The 25,997-nt window shown below is 38.6% G+C and overlaps 1 protein-coding gene across 5 annotated transcripts in view; it reads left to right on the forward strand.

The window, feature by feature from the left end:
• The first annotated feature begins 2,200 nt into the window (after nt 1–2,200).
• Nucleotides 2,201–25,997, forward strand: part of RWDD1 (RWD domain containing 1) — a 28,730-nt gene continuing 4,933 nt past the window's right edge. The window contains exons 1-7 of one of the 5 annotated variants that reach the window (XM_045499355.1): nt 6,037–6,110; nt 7,165–7,278; nt 12,786–12,851; nt 15,946–16,076; nt 21,045–21,188; nt 21,539–21,671; nt 22,205–22,267. In XM_045499355.1, the coding sequence (XP_045355311.1) occupies nt 21,063–21,188; nt 21,539–21,671; nt 22,205–22,267 (322 nt within the window). In that variant the 5' untranslated portion in view covers nt 6,037–6,110; nt 7,165–7,278; nt 12,786–12,851; nt 15,946–16,076; nt 21,045–21,062. Of the gene's footprint in view, nt 4,770–6,036; nt 6,111–7,164; nt 7,279–12,785; nt 12,852–15,945; nt 16,077–21,044; nt 21,189–21,538; nt 21,672–22,204; nt 22,268–25,997 lie in introns of those variants that run through there. The other 4 variants (XM_045499354.1, XM_045499351.1, XM_045499352.1 and 1 more) reach the window with 4 other exon arrangements.

Here is a 25,997-nt window from a genome sequence, read left to right on the forward strand (position 1 = left end):
GGTGGGAGAAAAGGAACATGTACAAATGCTATTTCTTGTTTGCCCATCTCATACTTCATCCTTACATGTAAGGTAATGTTGAAAGCGTAGCCCACTTAAAAGTAGTGTTGTCCCTGCTTTGCTGTTGCCCAGGACGAAGGCCCCCATCTGTTATGTGGTTCAATAACATTAGCCTCTAAGCTGTTAGGAGAGTAAACAACTCCACCAACAGACACGACTCTTTTGGCCATGACACCTTGGGTCAGAGATGTTAACTGCTAACTTTGAAGTCTGGTTCCATGTAAGCAGCTCTAATATATGCACGATCTTGAGGAGACTCTTATACCTGGAAGGTATCATGGAGATAATTTTCCTCAACTCCTTAATTGTACAGATGGGAAGCTGAGACCAAGAGAGGATGTGGCTTGTCCAAACACATATGGTAAATCAACTGTAAAGAAGGGTTATAAACTAGCCTTATAATCCCTTGGTCCAGCGCTTTTAGAACCGAACCATGTTACCATTCCATTGAATTCATTCATTCATTCATTCATTCATTCATTCATGGAATATATATTTTCTGAGCATCTATTCAGTATCAGGCACTGACCTATGTGCTAGAATAAAATACAGATACCTGTCCTTATAGAACTCATGTGCACGTGTGTGTGTATGCGTGTGTGTGTGAGAGAGGAGAGGATAATATTAATAAGTAATTCTAGTGCAATCTTAACGTGCCATGAGGAAAATAAAATTAGGTAAAGAGGATAGGGCGTACTGAGAAGAGTACTAATAATTTAAGCAGGATACTCAGGGTAACCTGAGAAAGCTACATTTGAGGAAAGACTTGATGGGAGGTGAGGGAATGAGCCTCATAAGTATGGGAGGAAAAGCATGCCAGGCAGAGGGAAAGCATGTGCAAAGACTTCAGGAAGAGAACCTGTACTACACGTTTGAGGAATGGTAAGGAGGCTAGTATGGCCGGAACAGAGAGTAGATGTCAGAGCAGTAGGAGATAGGGTCAGAGAAGGAACAAGACATGCAGCTAAGGGTTGGGGAGCCAGATGGGACTTTAATTTGAGGAGGGTGTTGTCAGTTATGAGTAGAGTGACACGACCTGATTTATACTGTAACAGGCTCACTCTCACTGCCGTGTGGAGTCAGAGTAGATTGTAGGAAATGAGGGTGGGAGCAGGGAGGCCAGTTAGGCAAGCTGTGATGCTGAGAGGCACCACCCTTCAGGGGAACTCTTCAGAGTATACAAAATTAGAATTTCATATGGCTATTTGTATTTGTGACTTATGATGAGTTTTGAGACACCTGGCTAAATGAAACAGTAGCCACATGAACTAAGAATTCTCAATTCTGTGTATCTGAGAGTAGTGAGATTGCCTAGGGAAATCATAGGCACAGCTAAGTTAAAAATAAACTGCCAAACAATTTTGAAAGACTGGTAATATTAGGAAATAGCAAGTAGGAGTTTGCATTACTTGCAAAGAAACTTAGATGAATACAAATAAGTAAGACAAGTATCTTAGGGACATTTTTCTTTAGCAATGAAGATGAACAGAGAATGGCAACAGAGAACAGAAGTGCTTCAGAAGACATCATATACACTTAAAATTATAAACAACACTAATATCCTATTTTTGGATTTGCAATGTGTTTTATATCATTATTTCATATTTTCTGAATCATCTCATAAGCTTATAAATAGCTAAAGCTGGGCTTCTCACCTCTGACTCCAAATCCCATAATGTTCTCACTATACCATTTTCCTAACTGCCCTGTCCTTTAACATCTTTATAAAGTAAAAACAAAACACTAAAAGAAAGCCAATTTGCCTCATAACAGTTCTCCCCTCTCAGGGAGTTGACGGCATTCCCATGTCTGTGAAGGGTCTGTGTCATTGTCAAAATGAAATTAGAGAGCAACCCCAAAATTCTTAATGATGTCCATGTAGGTGTGACAAAGATTTAGGGGTGTTTGTTCTCTTGATTATATTAGCACTGGAACCCTCTTAGGGAGTTATCTCCAGTATTTAGAAACTAAACCAAATCACTATATGAGCATTTGGAAATACAAAGGCTTTATAGTGAAGATGTAACAGGTTTGAAAAGGGTATTTTACCAAAAATTCTGTTAATAAAATAGTGAAGTAGATATAAAGGAGCACTTCATTTATTAAAACTTGCAACCGACATTAATCTTTTTCTTTTTTTTTTTTTTTTTTTTTTTTAATTTTTTTTTCAACGTTTATTTATTTTTTTTGGGACAGAGAGAGAGCATGAACGGGGGAGGGGCAGAGAGAGAGGGAGACACAGAATTGGAAACAGGCTCTAGGCTCTGAGCCATCGCCCAGAGCCCAACGCGGGGCTCGAACTCACGGACCGCGAGATCGTGACCTGGCTGAAGTCGGACGCTTAACCGACTGCGCCACCCAGGCGCCCCAATCTTTTTCTAATATAAACCTTAAGTTGGTTGTTTTGCTGTATCTTATCTATCTTGATAGGTTGTTTTTACTATCAGTTAGGAAAAGTTTTAAAGTTTTACTTGACTTTTTTTGCTTTGATCCATTATTTAAAGGTGTTACCAACTTCTGTTCCAAACTCATTCTGTCTTCACTCTCTGTCATTTTGGTTAGAACTTCATCTTTCCTGTTGTTCTGGCCAAAAACCATTTTTTACTTCTTTTTCTTACAACCCACATCAAATCTTGATCTTACATGATCTGCAAATTCCTTCTCATCCTCCCAGTTTGCTGGGCATCAGCCACATTGGCTTCCAAAATACCAAGTGGGTTCTTACCTTAGAACCTTTGCACTGATTGTTCTTTCTGTCCAGCTCTTCCCCCGACAACAATTCATTGCTTTCTGTGAACTCAGCATATCCAGAAAAATAAGCACTTTATATTTGCAAATTACATCATGTATTTTATTTGATTCTCACCATCGTCAGTAGAGTTTCCAATTTTATCCTTAAAGTTTAAAACACTGCTCAAAATGAACCTTTTAAAAAAATGTTTATTTATTTTGAGAGTGTGCACTCGTGGGGGGAGGGGTGGGGGGGGCTGGGAGAGAGAGAGAGAGGGAGAGAGAGAATGAGAGGGAAGAGAGAATCCCAAGCAGGGTCTGTGCTGTCAGACCATGACCTCATGAACCATGAGACCATGACCTGGGCCGAAATCAAGAGTCAGATAGATGCTTAACTCACTGAGCCACCCAGGCCCCCAACCCCAAACTAACCCTTAAGAGGCAGAATCAGTACTAGAGTGTACCTGATTATGCTTGTTTTAAGCATTCCTCTGCTCTAAGTAATACTTCCCAATAGAAGATCAAGATGCTTTCTGGTCCATAGTACATCATCATTTTAACAAGAGAAAACCTTCAACGGGTGCCTGGGTGGCTCAGATGGTTAAACAAGAGATAAACTTCAGAGGCTTTATCATTGGGGAACTTATTTAAAAACTGTTTCCCCCACTACACAGGTGAAATCAGCTTTAATGAAAATGGAGGAAAATACAAGAGTATGAAAAATCTTTTTACCATGTTGGAGTATTATCTTACATCCCCCCGTTCCTTTTTGATTTAACATATTCATGTTCCTTTATTACAAACAGAAATATAAATAGTTCATTAATATTCTTCTCCAAAAAGTACCATGTTTATTTAGCCATTTTCTTAGCTTCTACTATTATGGCACTCTGAAATTTTTCTTTAACTACTGTGATTAAACTTTAAGATGGCAGATGCATATATTTCAACTATGACTTCCTCAGTTTTATTCCCCTAAATCAAAGGCTCTGCACATTTTCCGGAGTACTGATACTTATTTTTACATTGCTTATCAAAACTGTTATATAATCTACACTCCCTTCATCAATTGGCAGAAATAAATCACAGACATTTCAAAACTATGTTATGTCCAGCCGCGTTCATTTTACAAATTCGAAGCCCAGAGATTTGAATCTAGAACCCAGCTCTCTGGACTTCCAGTCAATTTCTCCCCCTGGATTCACTGCAACTGGCTATTCAGTAGCGAGGCCGACCCCTCCGGACTCTCTGCCCACTGCAGTCTACCCTCGTCTCGGGCTGTCGCCCAACTCCCGTGGGATGCCAAGGAACTGGGAGGTTCGAAGATGGCACAAATCACCAGGACCTCACTATTAGCTAACACAGGGAGTACACCTGTCTGCCCCTCCGCGGCCACAGGGTCGCAAACCGGAAGCCGGAAATGGCGAAGTTCGTGGACGCGCCCAGCCGGCAGCCACCTCCTCCCGCTTGCAGCGACTTCGTCCCGCCTCGACACGCGTGGCCAGCTTTCAGTCTAGACTCATCGAGCGAGGATGTCGCGTTGAGTGGCTTCTCAGGCTCAGGCCCTGAAAAGCCCAGGAACGGGCCCCTACGTGTCCGTAGCGAATGCCAGGGCGGGTGCCTTCACCATCTCAGCAAATCCCAAGCGGCTGTGGGACGGGCGGCTACTCATCGCTCCGCTCGCCAGGCCTAACGAGTCGAACGCGGAACTAGCGAGCAGGCGGAAGCCTCGTTCGGGGCTGTTGCTCAGCAGGCCGGGCCTGGCTTTGGGCCCCGGGCCTCCCAGCCTGGGACTCTGCGCCTGCGCCCGTGCGGCCGCGGCCTGCTCTCCCGGCGCGGCCGCGGTCCCTGCTGCAGCGCGCCGCCTGGGTGGCTGGGCGGTCCATGGGCAGCAGCGAGGGCCACGATGACAGATTACGGCGAGGAGCAGCGCAACGAGCTGGAGGCTCTGGAGTCCATCTACCCCGACTCCTTTACAGGTGACTTCCGCGGCTGCGGGCCGGGAGCGGCCCGGGGGTGGAGTGGGATGGGCCGGAGCCCTCGGCCTCCCGAGCCAGGGATGGAGAAGGAGACAGCGAGGCCGCGTGGCCACTTCGCCCGCTACTCTTCATCTTCTTCTCCCGACGTGTTCAGGCACTTAGGGGTAACTGCACAGCTTTTCCCTTTCTCCGCTTACTCCCTGAAATCTGAAAGTCCAGAAGAGGCTGGCGAGGTCCCTGGAGAGTGTCAGGCCTGGAATTGAGTCGAGTGCGCTTTGGTTTCTGTGTAACTTAAGCAACCCGAGATTTAGTGAGAAACACGAAAACAGATACTCCCAAGTGGGCGTAGTTTTTCCAGAGCCGCATTGGTGTCAGTTTTCACATTTTCACCTTTACTCGGGTAGAAGCTGTTTTTCATACGATGGTGTTTTAAAGTTTATGGGATTCAGAGTGCTGTTCTCCAAGTTACCCAGAATCAGTTCTGAGAGTAGTATTGTCCCTGGAGTGTCTCGTTTTCTTTATATTCTGGTATTCTGCAAATGCCCAGTGAATGATGTGGCACAAATTTTAGCTCCACTGCAGATTCACAGGTTTTTAGGAAGGAATATTAGACATCTAGCCTAGATGTCTCTTGCTACAAGCAAGGCATCTAGGAGGCGCAGGAAAAGGCTTGCTTTGCGTCTGGCTAGCAAGTTAGCGGCAGAGCTGGTACTAAGAGTTAGGTCTGAACCCCCTTTTCTGTTCCTTCACGTTGCAGACATGTGGAACTTGGGATCTAGCTCCAGCTGAGATAAGGAGGAGCAGAAGATTACTTGATAGGTTGGCTAATGTGAAATACTGAGAGGCTCATTAGGTGCGTTTTACAGGGAGAGAATTTTTCTGCATTAAGCCTTGCTTCAGATGATTTTGAAAGTGCAGCAAGACGACCATATCAATACGGCTTTCTCCCTTTACACTTAGTGTTTGAGAAGTGATCAAGTAAAATTAATATGTGTGACCTAGGTTTGTGGGATTTACATTCCCCGTCCCTTCCTTTGACTGTTGTCCATCACTGATGGTCAGAATTCAGAATGTAAGGGATGTTTAACTCCAATCCCTCTCCCTTTCTTGTTTAGCTTAGTTTTTTGTTTTTGTTTTTGTTTTTGTTTTTGTTTTTTTTTAGCTCCACCTACTGCTTGCAACGGTAGCAAATTTTGTTCTGCTTTGCCAACAGGCAGATGTCTCTCAACTACCCCTGTATAGCTCCAGTCCTGTTCATGTTCTCTCTCTCCAGCAGTACAGCTGTGCTGTGAGGATGTTAAGGGGATGAGTGAAGAGGGGTTTGAGAGTGTCATTAACTGGGTGAGTGTGTATGGAGTCTGGCTCCCTTCTCTATCCTTGCTTATATGTCAATGTCTAAATAAAATAGAATGTAGGGTCAGTTGTCAGATATATTCTTAATTGTGACATTTGGTCATTTCTAGTACATTTGGAAATGTGATAGGCACTGTGTAGGCAGAGTTAAGAAAGCATAAAGATGTGCTATTCTTCTATGGACATAAGGTATCCCTTATTAAATACTGTGCATAGAAGCATTTTAAAAAGTGATCCATTTTTAATCCTAAACCAATCTTACGGTTCTTTCAAATTGTACTAAGCTCTGATGTAGCTCAGTGTGTGACATTCTTGTCAGATGCAAAAGCGTTTGAGGAATCTGAGCCAGGGTAATGAAAGACAGTTTACAAATCTTTGATGCCTTTAAGTATTCTGCAGCATCAGCTGAGCCCATCTGTCTCTAATTCCTACCAGCATTCCTATAAACTTTGCAATAAGTAAATTAAAATAAGATGTTTTGATTTGTAGTTCTTCAGAAACTTTCCCTTATTCGTGATTGTGTTGTTTATGAAACCTCTCAGGGAAAAGGCAGAGGAATTTGGAATACAATGCTTTCATGTTTGATCTTTTGAAATCATGAGGATTTGCAAGGTTCACTGTTTTATAACCTTCTTTTGTGTTGATGATTTCATATTTTCCTACCAGGTTTAAGAAAGAGCTGGCTTGTGTCAGTTTGCCAATGAACACTAATTGGCAGCTTTCTGATTTCATTTTGAATCACATTTAATACTAGATTTGGTAAATGCTCAATGCTGTTGATTAAGGAGGTAGATATGCTTTTTTCACCCCCACTAGATAGCTTAGTGCTTGACAGAGAAGCCCTTGTTAAGCATGTCATGACCCCCTTGTGGATGCTTAAGAGGCACAATCTCAGCCAGCCCACAATCCTAGCCACATAGACCTAGCCTGGCCCTAGAATTTATTTGCTTGAATATTTGCAAAGAACTTTTGGTCCAGTGTTGCATTTGTTGTGAATTATAACAAAACGTAATACAGTTTCTTCTTTTTGCCTGTTCTGTAGCTTGATTGCACATTGATCCAATCCTCCTAACAACTAGTCTTCCAAAATATAAATGGACTCTTCTGATACCACATTCTCCTTCAGTAGTGCTTCACTTGACAAGGCCCTGCTAAGGTAGTAGAATTTGGTTATTTCCATTTCTGTTTCAAAATCTGACTATGGGGAATTTTGTTGAAACACATTGGTTGGCTTCAGGCTAACCAAAAGTCAAGTTCCCTTGAATCTGTTTGGTCTTCAAAAAGGGGTACATAATTCTGTATTTGCTTGTGTCAGTACCTCTAAGTAGTATCCATGAGCACATAACAGTTATAATTGCATCTTAGAGATGGGGCAGTCATCTCTAAAAGTCATCTTTTAAGAGTAGTTTTTCTAAGACAGACGCTCCCTAAGAACCAAAGGGACTTATTTTAATATGGGCTGTCTGGTTCTTTGTGAAAACCTTGATGTCATTTGTGTATCCCTTTAGTGTACCTTTCAGCTACCATCTCCATTATTTCTGTCCTTAATTCTTTCCAGTTTACCATCATCTGCCCCACTGTCACTTAACATTTGTACTGCTCCTCCACTGGTTCCTTCTACTATGTGCAACAATCTTACTCTTTTTCTCAAAAATATTTTGATCCACTTACAGTACTGGAAGTTGGTATTCTAGTGAAGGCTAATTTATATCCCAATTTACAGGAATGCACTGAAGTGGAATTATTCCTTCATGAGATCCTAGGTGCTGATGAATCATTCATCTTTGCAATCCAATTAAGTAACTTTCCCATCCCTTCATTAGTCTCCAGACTTGGGAATATCCTTCCTCCCTCCCTCCCTCCCTCCCTCCTCCCTCCCTCCCTTCCTTCCCTCCCTCCCTCCCTCCCTCCCTCCCTCCCTCCCTCCTTCCTTCCTTCCTTCCTTCCTTCCTTCCTTCCTTTGGATTAGGTTCAGCTGTGACAGAAAACCTCAAATAACAGTGGTTTTAAAAAGGTGAAAGTTTTATTGCTCTTGCACATAAAAGATAGTTGTATAGCTCTAGTCCAGGAATTCTTCCGGTACCCAGGCTGCTTCTTAGTTCCCTGTAATTTCTAAGATGTAGTCTCTGCCTCATGGTGAAGATGCTCACATTCCTTTCCAGGCAGTAGGACAGATAAAGGAATGAAGGGGGGGAAAAAAAAAAAGACAGCAGTTTCTTAAGGAAATTTCTTGGAAGCTGTCAAAGAACTTATTTGCTTCCATCTCATTAGCCGGAACTTTAGTCAGATAGTCACTTGGTGAGACCTAACTGGAAGGGAGGCTGGGAAATGTAGTCTTTATTCTGGGTGGTTAATATGCTCAGTTAAAAATGGTATAACTAGAAGATGAGGTGAGTAGATATTGGGGGATAATAGTAGCGTTCTCCAATATGTTTTGTTGTTCCTGGATCACATTTTTTTTTTTTTTTTTTTCCTGTAATGGCAGCTTCGTGTAGTGGATATTATTAGCTCTTTGTCTTTGGACAAATCATATAACCTCTTCAAGCTTTGGTTTCTTATGTGTTTAATGAGGAGTAATGTATGTGCAAATATTCTATAACTGTTACAACAAATATAAGATGCTCTTTACTAGAAATTTACCATCTTAGTTGCTGATTTTTTTAACGACGTGGCTTCATAATTCCTTGTCTTTTTTTTTAATGTTTATTTATTTTAGAGAGAGAGAGACAGAGCATGAGTTGGGGGAGGAGCAGAGTGAGAGGGAGACACAGAATCGGAAGCAGGCTCCAGGCTCTGAGCTGTCAGCACAGAGCCCGACGCAGGGCTCGAACTCACAAACCATGAGATCACGACCGCAGCCGAAGCCAGATGCTCAACCGACTGAGCCACCCAGGCGCCCGAACAGTTTTGATTTCCATTTCCTTCAACTGCAGGGGAGCATGTAAATACCATCTTTAGACTGGCCTCAGAAATTCCTCTTTCTGTCCATAAACTTTGTACCCCTGCAGTTCTTCATTCCAGCTCTTTTACTGAACATGCCTCTCATCATGATTTCTCATGGATTAAGAATTTTTCAGCTTCTTGTCTGTCTTGCCACCTTATTCTATATTTGTCCCAAGGTCAGGCAGTTCAGTGATGTTCTTGCTAGCATCCCCAAGTCCTCATTTACCAAATATTTATTGTATACATTGTTAGAATCTCACTCTAATGGGAAAAGACATCAGATAAGTAATTTCCAACATAGTGTGATGATTCTTTCCTGGAGGAATATATGGCATGCAGCCAGAGCATTAAGAAAAGGGGAGATTCTTGATTGTTTTGGAGAACTGATGGGTGATGAGCTAACAAGTGAATGGAACTGGGGGACGGGACACAGCATGTGCAGAAGCAGGACTCTGTGAAAGCAAATGCATTCAAAGCAAGAGTGGCTTTGTATTACTAGAACATAAATAAGAAGTGAGAGTCATGGAAAGTGAGAGCTGTCGGGTAAGCAGAGGCCAGATTACAGAGGGCCTTGTTAGGGATTTAGATCTGATCTTGTAGGGCCAGTGGGGTCCATCACCCATTTCCTCCTGACAGAGCTACACAGACACATAGGGTACACTTTGTAGACACTGCCATGCTAGACCTGGATCTCAATAGTTGGAGTGGCTTCACAAAATAGACTTACCTTGAGTTTGTCTTGACCTCTCATGGTTGCTGCTTTTCTTTTTCTCTCTGGCACTTATTCCTCTTGTGTTTCTCAAATTTAGGATTCCTTACAAAGTTGGTGTTGGCCCTGTTTCTCTATTTTCTCTCTAGTGATCTCATTTAGTCTAATGGCTTTAGCTATCACCTGTGTGTGTATGACCCCAAATTAAATTCAAACTCAACTCTCTAGCTCCATTTGCCCGTTTCTGATTGCATATGGCATACTCACTGTCTCCAGTTGAAAGTTCCCTGTGTCATTTAAACATATCACCTCTGATTTTTCTTTTGTATTTTTTTGTTTTTATTAGTGGCACTACCATCCTCTGACTGCAAATTCGGAATGTCATTTATCACCGTCTTAGAGTCCTCCCTGTTTCCTGCTATTCCCATGGCTGCTGACCTAGTTCTGAACCTCATTAACCTTGCTGGGATGATTTTAATAGCTCTCTACTTTCATCCTGCCTCTAGTCTTGTTTCTGTCCTTCCAATTTATGCTCTGTTGCTAGACTTATCTTCCTACATTTAGAAGTACAATTCTGACCATACTGCTGCTGCAAAAAAAATTGTTATTGTCCACAATGAAACTTTCAACTGTATTTTTTTAGTATATGTGCTGCCGAAGCGAGCACATCAACTGTATTTTTAACTAGTTTTCACCACGTATACGTTCACCAAATGGAATAATTTCTTGTTCCATATGTATTCCTTAAGCTTTCCCTCATTATGCCCTTGCTGCTGTGTTACTGTTGCCTACATTTTTCTCCATCTTTACTTACCAGTATGCCTTAATTCACAGCCTAGCTCAAATGACTTCTTTGGAATTTCTCAGCTGAAAAAAATATTTACTTTTTACATGACACTCACTATTGTCTATTCAGTTCTTCCAGTTGCTAGCTGAATAACCTTGGGCAGATTATTTAAAGGCTCTTTTATCTCAGTTTCCACATCTATAAAATTGGGATGATGCTATATTTAATTGGCTGTAAGACATTTTTATGTTTTAACATCTCTGAAATATGAAGTTTGCCTTATAATCAATTACATATTGTAGTTTAATTGGCAGATCCTTCTTTCTTTCTTAGTACATAAAGTAGGGTGCATCTCATACTTGGTAGCATCTTAAATTTGGTGAAATACGGTAACATTATAGAATCATGGTCTTGGTGTAAGAATTAAAGGATCTTTATGTAAATGCGTAGTATAACAGGCACAAAGTAATGCTTAATAAATGTTAGGTGTTGTTACTAGGAAACCCTTAAATTATAGCCTAATAGAGTCCTAAAAATGGTAATAAGTTGGGATATCATTGGGTTGAACCCTTATTTCTATAGTTGTTATGTTTACATTTTATGACATGTAAATGCTAAAGTTGGTCATGGAAAGAAATAGGAATGAAATATATCTAATATGTTTTGCACACATTTGTCAAAAAAAAAGGGTCAATCCTATTATTAAAGCTTTATTATAATTAACTTTCAGGGACTTTTTAGCATGGGCTGGACTATCTGAGGCCTACTAAAATAAATTTGAGTCCAGAGGGGCGCCTGGGTGGCTCAGTCGGTTGAGTGTCCGACTTCGGCTCTGGTCACGATCTCACAGATTGTGAATTTGAGCCCCGCGTCGGACTCTGTGCTGACAGCCCAGAGCCTGGAGCCTGCTTCGGATTCTGTATCTCCCTCGCTCTCTGCCCTTAACCCACTCACATTCTGTCTCTGTCTCTCTCAAAAATAAGTAAACATTAAAAAAAATTTGAGTCCAGAGAGGCTTATCTTCTTGACAAATGCTTTTATAGTAATCTTAGGTGTTCATCAGTGCTTCAAGTACAGTACTTTTAAACTTCAATTAAAATGAAGGCATATGTCTTGAAAACTTTATTGATCATGAATAACTAGGAAGGCTTCAGAAGTTCTTGAGTAGGAAAAGCTGAGTAGTTTCCTTGGTGACTTCTTCAGAGATCTCCTTGGCCTTTCATTTCAGAAAGAGTTTGTTGAGCTGCTACCAGCCTTGACAGGGGCCAGTGCTTCTCAGGGCTGGAGTGAGGCACAGGCTTTTCTCAGGGGCTCAGCAGCAATCACAGGTGGCCTGGATTTTTCTTGTTTACTCTTCTAATGTTTCTGAATATAAATTTAATTTGATTTTGCTTTTCAACTTTCATTCCATTGTTTTAGCGCTATTGTTTAGCCAGAATTTATTGAATTTCTGGATCTGCCAGGCACTGATCTAGGAGCTGTCATAGTATAGTATTCTAGTGGGGGAAGAGATGTAAACAGATACTGTATATAGTGTCAAGTAGGCATCAGGCTATAAAATGGTATATAACACTTCCTTATTTATATAAATGTTGATTTACAAGTCTTGACTTGCTTAACAAATTGTAAACAATTTGATGTTGGATTCATGGCTCATTTTGTAATTCTGTGAAAGATGGTTAGAGACTCAATAATTGGTGAATGAATAAAGTTTGGTTCTAGGGATGATGGGGAAGAAAGAGGTAGAAAACACAAACTTTAACAAATTAATATTTACTGTTTGTCATGGAGATTCTGAATTATATCTTAGAGTCTATAAGTTTAAAAATTAGTGATAATACTGAATATCAGTGGGTAGTTTCTGATGAAAACATCAAACTTTTTTTGTCATTCTATTTTGGAAGTTTTTAGAATACAGTTTTCTATGTATAGATGGAAATTTTGAAATAAAAGGTAAATTACTTATTTTAATTGGTTTGATAAAACTCCAAGAGTGTATCTACTATAGGTATTTTTTTTTTCCAAATTAAAGGTAACCCTAGATTTAAATAGAAAATTTATGAGTGTTTTATCATTTGAATGTTCTGTTTAGTCTGTATTTGTGGAAGTGGAATTACAGACTGGGATGTTTCCAGAACCTGGTAGTGATATTTTGCTAATAAATAAAAACATTTGCCTTAGGAAGCATCTTAATAACTTAATCTCTGTGTATATTTTCTTACAGTATTATCAGAAAATCCACCCAGTTTCACCATTACTGTGACATCTGAGGCTGGAGAAAATGATGAAAGTAAGTCCAACCAAAAATACTTGTGGTTTTCCTAAGTCACTCTCAGGAATGTAGTCCTGGATTGTATGTAGTGAGGATTATAGCCCTAAACAAGACTTCAAATGCACACATATTTCAGTGATTATGTGGTATTCCATTGAGTGACTTATTTTTCCATGATTGTTTTTCCTCTTTGGGCATTTAGATTGCTTATTGGACGTTTGCTGTTATAAAATAGACTGAATAAATATCTCTCTTCATGTTTTTCTCTCTCTTTTTAGGATGGGTGTTGTACTGATGTTTAAATGTGTATATACATAAAGCCAGATAAAAGCCAACTGTAGAACTAAGACAAAGCAGCTATAAAACCAATAAATTAAAATTAAATAGATTGATTTAAACGTGGCAAATGTTGGGGGAGCATCTGAAGTTCATTTCCACTTTTAGTGCAGCTCAGTTAATATTGGAATTTGGTAAAAACTTCATGTAAGTTGGTGTTAACCCCAAGGATTTTTTTTTTTTTTTAACGTTAAGTTAGTCAATTAAAATTCTACCACTTCCATGAACAGTCAGTAATTTTAGTGGTATCATTTGATACAACTACAATGATACCACTCAAATAGTGGTATCATTTGATAACTCTAAATCTGTCTTGTACAATTGAAAATGAGATTAGCACCGAGATATTACTAAAGTCTGAATTAAAAGGATGTTGGATATAGTCATTTACTTATATATGTATTTATATATATGGGTTTTATGTATAGAATCTCAAATACAACATGAGTATCCTTTTATATTTTGTTTGAAATGTAAATAAATACATAGAAGATACTTTAACCTATCTTTTTAAAAATGCTTCTAAGGTGGGGTGCCTGGGTGGCTGTCAGTTGGGTCTCCGACTCTTGATTTCGGCTCAGGTCATGATTTCGCGGATGTGAGATCAAGCCCCATGTCAGACTCTGCTCTGGGCATGGAGCCTGCTTGAGATTCTCTCTCTGTCTCTCTCTCTGTGTCTCTCTCTGCCTCTCCCCCACCTCCAAATAAATAAACATTAAAAAATACTTCTATGATACTTTAAATATCCCCAAAAGGAAACAGTGATCTCTTTCTGATGGTGGGATTATTATTGATTTTATTTTTCCCTTAATGTATTTCTAAATTTTCTATAATGAGTATCTATTACATCATATAGTAAAATCAATAAATGTTTTAAAAAGTTCTTATTCTAACAATAAAATTAGAAATATGTTAATTAAAAAAAGAGAAAATGCCAAAAGACACTGTATCCTTACTGACCTGATAACGGTGTTTCTTATATCCTTTGACTCATAAAATTCCTTTTTGACATCATACACAAAAATTAAAAGAAAATCTCAAACCTGCATATTTCAAGGTTTTTCTTTTTCCCTTTCATGGAGAGGAATCTGGATTTGAGTTAAAATTATCAAAATTAGGTTTTAATAATCAAAATGTGAGTTATGGCGTATCTGGGTGGCTCAGATGGTTGGGTGTCCAACTTCAGCTCCGGTCATGATCTCACGGTTCATGAGTTCGAGCCCCACGTTGGGCTGTGTGCTGACAGCTCAGAGCCTGGAGCCTGCTTCAGATTCTGTGTCTCCCTCTGTCTCCGCCCCTCTGCCACTTGTGCTCTGCCTCTCTCTCTCTCAAAAATAAATAAACTTAAAAAAAAATTAAAATGTAAGTTATAAGAAAGGCAAAGTATAGACAAAGGATCATTGTGATTAATAAGTTTTAATACAGAATGTTAAGCACTGCTGCTTAGTTGCAAATTGCCTGGTGGAATTGAGAATTCACCAGACTGGGCTGTAGAGAGATACGTTGCACTGATGTGCCTGTGAGAATCTCACTCCTATACAAGTGTCAGATGTATGCATGACACAGGTGAAAAGAAGTGACAATGTATAGATGAGTCAGGTTGAAAGTGTCTCAGACAACCTCTCAAACCATCCAGTTCAAAACCTTGTCATCTAGCAGCAACCCCTTAACAATGCCCTGCTAGCATGTGCAGATAGAAATAAAGACTCCAGGGCTAACACCAGATCTTCTGCCCTGGGCTCTGGCTCTGGTAGGGCCTTACAATGAGCCCAAGTTAGTACTTCTTCTTTTTTTCTGTTTGTTTTTATTTTGTTTTAGATTCAAGTTAGTTAACATACAGTGTAGTGTTGGTTTCAGGAGTAGAATTTAGTGATTCGTCACTTATATATAACACCCAGTGCTCATCCCAACAGGTGCCCTCCTTAATGCCTATCACCCATTTAGCCCATCCCCCCACCCACCTCCCCTCTATCAACCCCCAGTTTGTTATCTATATTTAAGAGTCTCTGATGGTTTGTCTCCCTCTCTGTTTTTATCTTATTTTTCCTTCCCTTCCACTATGTTCATCTATTTTTCTTAAATTCTGCATATGAGTGAAATCATATGAGATTTGTCTTTCTCTGATTTATTTTGCTTAGCATAATATACTCTCATTCCATCCACGTTGTTAGGTAGTACTTTTTCTGTGTGTTATATTCTGTGCCTTTTGTTTGTCTTAAGGAGGATTTATTTATTTATTTATTTAATATTTATTTTTGAGAGAGGGAGAGAGAGACAGAGTGTGAGTTGGAGTTGGGTGCAGAGAGAAAGGGAAACAGAGAATCCAAAGCAGGCTTCAGGCTCTGAGCTGTCAGCACAAAGCCCAACGCGGGGCTTGAACTCACAAACCACAAGATCATGATCTGAGCCGAAGTTAGATGCTCAACCGACTGAGCCACCCAGGAGCCCCAAGAAGGGTTTCAAAAAGAGAGGCTTTTATTCATTCTCTTTCTTAGACATGCAATATGGTAAAATACTCATAAGTAATAAATGTATTTCATGTGTTAGAGGTGATTTTTTTTATTCCCATGATTTATTTTCACTTATCTTTGTGGTATATGTTATTTATCCTAGATTATCTGTCTGATTTCATAGTAGCCTTGTTTTTCTTTGCAGGAAAATCTGTTGGGCTACTTTTGATTGACACATTGTAAATTAATGATTGATTCAACAAAGATGGTGACCTCTCTGCACTTTACATTATAAGATATTCATTTTCAAACTCTTATGTCTTTAGCTGTCCAGACTACCCTCAAGTTTACATACAGTGAAAAATACCCAGATGAAGCCCCTCTTTATGAAATATTCTCCCAGGAAAATCTAGAAGATAATGATGTCTCAGACATTTTAAAACTGTTAGCATTACAGGTAAGGAAATAAGTTTTGTAGTAGCATTTTTTTTAACTGGCATTAAAGAGTATACATTAATTTTAAGAGTTAGAAAATGCTATTAAATATGTATAACCAGTACACTGAACAGGGAGAATTTGTGATGTATCTGTTTCTTTATATATATATATATATATATATATATTCACAAACATTTTTAGTTTCTGTGTCTCATACATTTAAAATTTGAGTAAGAAAAGTTGTGCCTATATCCTGGTTTGAAACCCAGTCAGCCTCATGACTTATAAAGTATATTTTTAAATGTTTCTTTATTTTTGAGGCAGAGAGCAAGTGAATGCATGTGAGGGGGAGGGGCAGAGGGAGAGGGGGACAGAGGATCTGAAAACTGGTTCTGCACTGACAGCAGCGAGCCTGATGTGGGCTTGAACCCATGAACCAAGAAACCATGACCTGAGCTGAAGTGGGACGTTTAACTGACTGAGCCACCCAGGTGTCCCCTCATGACTTTTAGTTAATAAAATATCTAATAGGTACTTTAAGTTTAAATGCAGTTTTGATGTGGTTCTCAGAATTTCCAGTCCCATGTGTGGTTAAAAATTCTGACTTTAAAAAAAACTAAAATTCCCAACCCCTCTGACCTGTTGCAGGCTAGTTGCTTGTAATCGGATGAGGACTGGTGATTGTTTTGTTTTGTTTTCTTCTTATCTTTCCTTCTCCCCAAGCTTACAAGCAGCAACAAGGGTTTATGATCCCTCTGAGATGGGGGGTGGGGGGCGTGGGTGTATGGAAGAAAAAATGGGTACTGTAAAGTTCTTGGCTAGTTCTGTGGTGGGATAGGCTACCTGCAGTCTGGTTTTAACCAGTATTTAAAGCTCTCTCTTGCTTGGGTAAAGAGTTTTCACGGGTTCTTTAAAGTAGGAAGTAGGGAGGACAAGTAAAATCTTAACTCCACCATGTTATAAACAGAAGTCCTAGTACTGTTTGTTTCTTCTAACAAGAGTTGGCAGAAGCCCTGTCTATACCTTAAATGTGACTGGTATATTTCAAGGATTGTTTGTCCTCTGAATGCTGATATTTGAAAAATATCTGGGGCTATTAGAGAATGAAGAGTAAAAGAAGATATATTAAACATGAATTTATGCTTATCCTGGGCTGTGTTCACTCTGCCACTCAGTATGAAATTATACTAATTCTAATATTTGGCTTAAAATGCTTCATTTGAAGACATTGCAGAGAACCTGGGATACATGCTTGCTTGTATTCAGTCATATGCTAATGTAAGTTATTTGATCTGAGTGATTGCTTTCTGTGTGTTTTATATTTTTATACTCCAGCTCCTTCCTTTCAGAAAAGTTTTGATCTCTTTCTCCTACTTAGCTGAGATCAGATGTACTGAGGGAATATTTGTACTTTTTCTCTCAAAATAGTATTGATTTTTAGTTATCAAAATAATAAATTCATATTATTAAAGCTCCAGAAAATACAGAAACTCATGAAGAAAAAAATTAAAAATACTCTTCATCTTACCAGTGAGGTATAACTACCTATTAACATTTTGGTGTGATATAGTTCCAGACTTTTTTCTTATGCTTATATTCATAATACCCCTCTTCTACCACAATTTAAATCATTCTATACATAATGTATCATAATATCCTTTTTTTCACATAACAATATATGTGGGTATCTTTCCATTTAAGTAAACATGTATATGAATCATTTTTGATAACCGCATAGAATTTCACTATATGTGTAATTATACACATCTTTTTTGAAACAACTTAATTACTTCTCATTTTTGCCTGATTTAATATTTAAGTCTTTGAACATTCTTTTTAAAAAATTTTTTGTTGTTGTTAATTGTTTTTTAATGTTTATCTTTGAGAGAGAGAGAGGAGAGCACGAGTGAGGGAGGGGAAGATAGAAAGGGAAACATAGAATTCGAAGCAGGCTCCAGGCTCTGAGCTGTTAGTACAGTGCCTGACATGGGGCTTGAACCCACGAGCTGTGAGATCATGACCTGAGCTTAAGTCGGATGCTTAACTGACTGAGCCACCCAGGCCCCCCTTAAATTTTTTTTTTAACGTTTATTCATTTTTTGAGAGACAGAGACAGAGCGTGAGTGGGGGAGGGACAGAGAGAGAGGGAGCCACAGAATCCAAAGTAGGCTCTAGGCTCTGAGCTGTCAGCACAGAGCGCGACATGGGGCTTGAACTCACAAACCGTGAGATCATGACCTGAGCCGAAGTCGGACGCTTAACCGACTGAGCCACCCAGGTGCTTAAATCCTTAGAGCAGAGTCTCCATTGAATCCTTAGTGCCTGGCACATAGTAGACACTTAGCTATTTTTTGAATAGATGAAAAGTATATTATTGATGAGTATACTAGCTCAGTGTTTTCTATAAGTAAGATTACTGGATTAAAAGTTATGCCTACTTAATTTTATACACACTACCAAATTGACCTTCAGAATGATTGTGCCATGTTATGATCTCATTGTAGCCCTTGAGGTGTCTGCCTCCATCTGCTAACATTAGATTTTTTCATTTGGAAAGAAAAAATGATGACAAGATGGAAGATAGTGTAGAATCATAATTTGAAATTCTTTAGTTAGTAGTGATAGGGAAATCTGTTGTGTGACTTCTAGTTTTCTAGTTCCATGAATGATTCTTTTTTTGCTTTTCTTTTCTTTTTTTAATGTTTATTTTTGAGAGAGAGAGCATGAATGGGAGAGGGACGGGGGTAGGGGGGGAACAGACGGTCCGAAGTAGGCTCTGTGCTGACAGCTGTGAACCCCATGCAAGACTTGAACTCACGAACTGTGACATCATGACCTGAGCTAAAGTCGGACGCTCAACCAACTGAGCCACCCACATGCCCCCTTTTTTTGCTTTTCTATTGGAATACTTAGGTTGTTAAAAAAGAGATCCTACTGGGATTTGTTTTTGAAATGTATTAAGCATTAGATTAAGTGACTTAAGGCAGACACAGTCCTCCCTATAATAGATTTTATGTTCTGGTGAGGAATGTGGACTAGCACATTGGAAATTATTATTCTGTGTGAAAAGTGCTGTGATGGGTGAAGTACAAGATTACAAGAGTGGACATAGGCTTGAGGCACTGGAGAAGCTTTCAAGAGGAAGAGTTTGCCAGGCAATAAAGAGTAGAGTTTTAAGGTAGAGGAGCAAGCTTGTTAAGTGTCATGTAAGTGAGAGAGAAGAGCTCATTATTTCCTTCCAGAACTTCAGTCATACTAAATTTCTTGAGCTTAGAAATTTGGGGTTATTGATACTATATGATGGAACTAAAGCGATTCATTCCCTAAGGGTCTTTTGAACTATTTTAAAACTATGGTCTTGCTCCTGGTGGGTTTGGGAAACTATTGAGGGGTTTTAACGAAGACACTGACAAGATCAGTTTTGGGTGTGTACTGAGTGGCCAGAGAAGTTGATGTCAGGGGTGACAAGACCACAGGTTTTAAGAAAACCTGTTAGGATTTTCTTGTAATATTCCAAGTTGAAGTTGATGGTGTCCTGGGTTAGGGTAATAACCGTGCTGATAGAGACTTAAATGATATGTAAGAATAGATTAGAGGTGGTGATAGAATTTATGATGTGATGTGAGTGTTCATGCCGGGTGGATGGTTGGTTCCCTGAGTTAGAGAACACAAATAGGTTTTTTGGAGAAGATGATGGTTTCAGTGTTGACATGCCTTTGGGACATCATATTGCTGTCCACTGGGTAGTTTTAATATGGATTTGGTCTTTGGGAGAGAGGTTTGTTTAGTGTCAGATTTAGAATAGTTAGCATGGACAGACACACCATAAGAAAAGCTCCAGGGAAGAGAAGCTGGCTTGAAGCTTTGTATTCACAGAGGGCCCAGGAGATGAAATACTTACTCAGATGCTGCTGAGTCCAGCCTGTCAAAGGAATGTTTGGAAATCTCTTCTGCTTCTAGGATTAAGGTTCTGGCTTGTATATTTTGGAATTTTTTTTTTTTTTTTTTTTTTTTTTTGCATGTGTGTCTTGTTTCTGTGGATAAGCAAGGTATCTTGTTTTATTTTATTCTGCTTTGAAATGACCACCTTCCGGATAGCTTTTGAATCGCAGTTGACCCTTGAACAACACAGAGGGTTAGGGTCACTGACCTTCCACACAGTCGAAAATCTGCGTGTAACTTAGGACTCCCCCAAAACTATTAACAGACAGGAAGCTTTAACTATAACATAAATAGTCAATTAATGCATATTTTGTATGACATATGTACTACATGCATACTATATTCTTACAATAAGCTAGAGAAAATTTTATTAAGAAAGTTATAAGGAAGACAAAATACATTTACAGTACTATACTGTATTTATTGAAAACAAAAATTGCGTGTAAGTGGACCCATGCGATTCAAACCTGTATCGTTTAAGGGCAACTATAGACCCCTTTCATGAGTTGGAGAGCTTTTATATTTGATTTTAAGCCATGTCAAACTGAAGAAAAAAAAGGTAGGTAAAGATAAATCACAAAAGTACCTACATTCTTTATTATTGTATATTAGAAAATCACTTTGGCCTCAAAGTTCAGTTTATTCCCATAGCTCTTAAAGTACCTCAAAAGATCTAAAATCATGAAAATATGCTGGAAAACTCATATTACTAGCTGCTGTAGGAAAATGTTTTCTGAATTCTACCTACATTTGTGATTATTTAACAGAATTTAGTAAAATGTCTGTTTCAGGTTAGTTGTAGCAAATTACGTATCTTTTAAAATTTAAATATAATTATTCATCTACATGTATATCTGTGCTTACTTCTTAAATGATCATTTATCCAAGTGTCCGAACTTATGGTGCAACTGAATTAGTAATCATATTATAAATGTATGGGATTTAGTGATAACAATGAAATATTTTTCATTGTTTAATTTTTTTAATTTTTCTGAAAAGCATGTTTCTCACTACAACCTTTGTTTTGTTTCTTTTGGTTACATAGGCAGAAGAAAATCTTGGTATGGTGATGATCTTTACTTTAGTGACAGCTGTGCAAGAAAAATTAAATGAAATAGTAGATCAAATAAAAACTAGAAGAGAAGAAGAAAAGAAACAAAAAGAAAAAGAAGCGGAGGAAGCTGAAAAGGTATATGATAAAGCTGGGTTTTCTTTCATTATTCTTTTAATCTGTTTTTTTTTGGTTTTTTTTGGTTAGTTGGTGGGTTTGGTTTTGTTTTTGTTTTTGGAAATTTCAGTACATCTTTTGGCAATCACAAAATAAAAGTAAATTTTATTTAGGCTTTACTAAGTAAAATGTTAGAAGTCCCTCACTGCATTGGTTACATAGCATGAGTAATTAATTAATAATCAGTTATTAAAGGTTAGTAGAGCTCATGCAGGTAAAATTGAGAACTATACATTATTTTTTTATAAGTTACAATTCTGTTATAGATTATAAATGTCTCATCTGGCCACATGTCTTTTTTATTTTCTAAGCAATTATTTCATGGCACTCCTGTTACAATTGAGAATTTCTTAAGTTGGAAGGCCAAGTTTGATGCAGAACTCTTGGAAATTAAAAAGAAACGAATGAAAGAAGAAGAGCAAGCAGGAAAAAATAAATTAAGTGGTATGAGACTCCCTCCCCCAGACTTTCCCTCCAGTTATCTAATTCTTACACAGCAAGATGATCACATAGACAAATTTCTTTAAGAAAAGAATGTACTTAGGGATCTAGGACAAAAAGAAAGCGTTCTGTGTACATGATGATATTTCTTTGTTTATAATTAGAATTAATTTTTATGGCTTATCTTTGATCTAAATATTACAACGGATAGATCATGAGATACAGCTGCTATATGACCTTCAGAATCTGACAGGCATTAGGAGTGGTAGAGTCCAATGCATTTGTTTTTCTAGGACTCTAAAGCAGACTGGGTTTTCACTTCTTCCATTTTAATGCAAATACATATCACATGCTTCTTAGCTACTTACTGAGTTGATACATTTATTAGAAGTTACAAAAATAAGTTTTCAGACTTGTTTTCTTGGATTATTATACTTTTTAAAGGGTTTGGGAAGATGGAGGAAAATTTGGAAACATGGGAAACTATGGAACATAGAGGAAAGGTGTGTTTAAATTAACATACTTATTTCTTTTAGGGAAACAGCTATTTGAAACAGACCATAATCTTGACACATCTGATATCCAGTTTTTGGAGGATGGTAAGAAAATGCTAAAATTCCATGTGTGTGTAATCCACTATTTTTAATATTAAACCATGAAAATCAAAGTTCTAACTTAGTGTAAAATTTTTCTCCAAAGACTATAGTCAAATACATTTTGAAGAATAAATTGTAATGTTTTATCAATTAATACACTAACCTCTAGTAATGTATTTTTTAAAGTTTTCTGGTAAGTTAAACAACATCAAAGATAGCCGTAAATAGCTATGGTTACATTCACCTCTAATAACTAGTAAACCAGGCTTCTGTAACACCCGATTTACTCAACTTTCTAGTATCAGAAATCTGTGGAAACTATATTTCATGGTCATGGGACTTTATAAAAACCTCAAATCTGAAACTCCTCATGCCTTCTAACCAAAAATCTTAAATTTCATACAATTCTTACTATCTGGAACATTTAGTTCCTTGTGCTTTCCTTCTTCTTTGTATCTTAAACTTTACTCCTTTTCATTTTTCTGTCCATCCATTATTCATCCATACACAGATATTTATTGCACCCCTAGTATAAGCTAAGCATTGTCCTGGCTGCTGAGGATATGGCAATATCGACAAATTTCCCTGCCCTCCTAGAGCTTATGGCCTTTGTGTGTTTCTTAAACTGGGCTCAATACACAGTCACACTTCTGATAGCATCCTAGAGTTCTTCACTTCATTAGCCTTCTTCATGCCTGTCTTGCCAGTTGGGTACTACAGCTTTTGGTCTTTCAACCTTGTTCCTGGACTAGCTCCTGGGAAAGGTTAAGAAGCAATGTTGAGGTACCCCTGGGGTGGCTCAGTCAGGTAAGCATCTGACTTCAGGTCACATCATGATCTCAGGTCATGATCTCATGGTTTGTGAGTTTGAGCCCCACAGTGGACTCCATGCTGACAGTCTGGAGCCTGCTTGGGATTCTATCTCTGTCCCTCCCCTATTCGTACTTTCTCTCTCTCTCTCAAAAAATAAGTAAACTTCTAAAAAAATTAAAAAAAAATTTTGTTGTGGCCTCCCTGCTAAATCATGTTTCTTTTTATTTTATTTATTTTTAATTTAAATCCAAGTTCATTGGATATCACAGTATCATAATAATTTCAGGAGTAGAATTTAGTGATTCATCACTTGCCTATAACACCCAGTGCTCATCGCAACAAGTGTCCTCCTCATTGTCCCTCACCCCTTTAGCCCTTCCCCCCCACTCAACGCCCCTTCAGAAACCCTCAGTTCTCTGTATTTAAGAGTCTCTTATGGTTTGTCTCACTCTCTGTTTTTATATTATTTTTGCTTCCCTATGTTCATCTGTTTTGTATCTTAAATTCTACATATGAGTGAAATCATACAATATTTGTCTTTCTCTGACTGACTTATTTTGCTTAGCATAATACAGTCTAGTTCCATCTACATTGTTGCAAATGGCAAGATTTCATTCTTTTTGATCACCAAGTAATATTCCAGTGTGTGTGTGTGTGTGTGTGTGTGTGTGTGTGTGTGTGTGTGCGCGCGCGCGCACACGTGTACACCACATCTTCTTTATCCATTCATCAGTTGATGGACAGTTGGGTTCTTTCCATACTGGGACTGTTGTTGATTGTACTGCTGTAAACATGTGCCTTTTCGAAACAGCACTCCTGTATCCTTTGGATAAATACCTAGTACAATTGCTGGGTCGTAGGGTAGTTCTATTTTTAATTTTTTGAGGAACCTCCATACTGTTTTTCATAGTGGCTGCACCAGTTTGCATTCCCACCAGCAGTGCAAAAGAGTTCCTCTTCCTCCACATCCTTGCCAAGATCTGTTGCCTGAGTTGTTAATTTTAGCCATTCTGACAGCTGTGAGGTGATATCTTGTTGTGGTTTTGATTTGTATTTTCCTGGTGATGAGTGATGTTGAGCATCTTTTCATGTGTCTGTTAGCCATCTGGATGTCTTCTTTGGAAAAAGTGTCTGTTCATGTCTTTTGCCTGTTTCTTCACTGGATTATTTGTTTTTTGGGTGTTGAGTTTGATCAGTTCTTTATAGATTTTGGATACTAACCCTTTACCTGCTTTGTCATTTGCAAATATCTTCTCCCATTCCATCAATTGCCTTTTAGTTTTGCTGATGGTTTCCTTTACTGTGCAGAAGCTTTTTATCTTGATGCGGTCCCAATAGTTCATTTTTGCTTTTGTTTCCCTTCCCTCGGGAGACGTGTAAGTTGCTGTGGCCAAGGTCAAAGAGGTTGTCGCCTGCTTTCTTCTTTAGATTTTGATGGCTTCTTGTCTTACGTTTAGATCTTTCATCCATCTTGAGTTTATTTTTGTGTATAGTGTAAGAAAGTGGTCCTGGTTCATTCTTCTGCATGTCGCTGTCCAGTTTTCCCAACACCATTTGCTGAAGAGACTGTTTTTTTTTCCATTGGGTATTCTTTCCTGCTTTGTCAAAGATTAGTTGGCCATATGTTTGTGGGTCCATTTCTGGGTTCTCTATTCTGTTCCATTGGTCCATGTGTCTATTTTTGTGTTAGTACCATACTGTCTTGGTGATTACAGTTTTGTAATACATCTTGAAGTCTGGAATTGTGATGCTTCCAACTTTGATTTTCTTTTTCAGCATTACTTTGGGGTCTTTTTCTGGTTCCATACAAATTTAAGGATTGTTTGTTCTAGCTCTGTGAAGAATGCTGGTGTTATTTTGATAGGATTATATTGAATATGTAGATTATTTTGGGTAGTATCGACATTTTAACAATATTCTTCCAATCCATGAGCATGGAATGTTTTTTCCATCTCTTTGTGTCTTCAGTTTCTTTCATAAGCTCTCTATAGTTTTCTAATGTATAGATTTTTCATCTCTTTGGTTAGGTTTATTCCTAGGTATTTGATGTTTTTTGGTGCAATTATAAATGAGATTGATTCCTTGATTTCTCTTTCTGCTGCTTCATTATTGGTGTATAGAAATGCAATCAATTTCTGTACATTGACTTTATATCCTGTGACTTGGCTGAATTCATGTGTCAGTTCTAGCATTTTTTTTGTGTGGAGTCTTGGGTTTTCCACATAGAGTATCATGTTGTCTATAAAGAGTGAAAGTTTGACTTCCTCCTTGCCAATCTGGATGCCTTTTATTTCTTTGTGTTGACCGATTGCTGAGGCTAGGACTTCCAACACTATGTTGAATAACAGTGGTGAGAGTGGACATCCTTGTCGTGTTCCTGACCTTAGTGTGAAAGCTCGTGGTTTTTCTCTGTTGAGGATGATATTAGCGGTGGGCCTTTTCTATATGGCTTTTGTGATCTTGAGGTATGATCCTTCTATCCCTATTTTATTGAGGGTTTTTATCAAGAAAGGATGCTGTATTTTGTTGAATGCTTTTTCAGCATCTCTTGAGAGGATCATGTGGTTTTTTTTTTTTTAAATTTTTTTAACGTTTATTTATTTTTGGGACAGAGAGAGACAGAGCATGAATGGGGGAGGGGCAGAGAGAGAGGGAGACACAGAATCGGAAACAGGCTCCAGGCTCCGAGCCATCAGCCCAGATCCCGACGTGGGGCTCGAACTCACAGACCGCGAGATCGTGACCTGGCTGAAGTCGGACGCTTAATCGACTGCGCCACCCAGGCGCCCCGAGGATCATGTGGTTTTTATACTTTCTTTTATTAATGTGATGTCTCATATTGATTGATTTATAGATATTGATATGTCTGCGTCCCAGGAATAAATCTCACGTGATCATGGTGAATAATTCTTTTAATGTA

The sequence above is a fragment of the Leopardus geoffroyi genome, chromosome B2 (genome assembly GCF_018350155.1).
Source record: "Leopardus geoffroyi isolate Oge1 chromosome B2, O.geoffroyi_Oge1_pat1.0, whole genome shotgun sequence".
Taxonomy (NCBI): Eukaryota; Metazoa; Chordata; class Mammalia; order Carnivora; family Felidae; genus Leopardus; species Leopardus geoffroyi.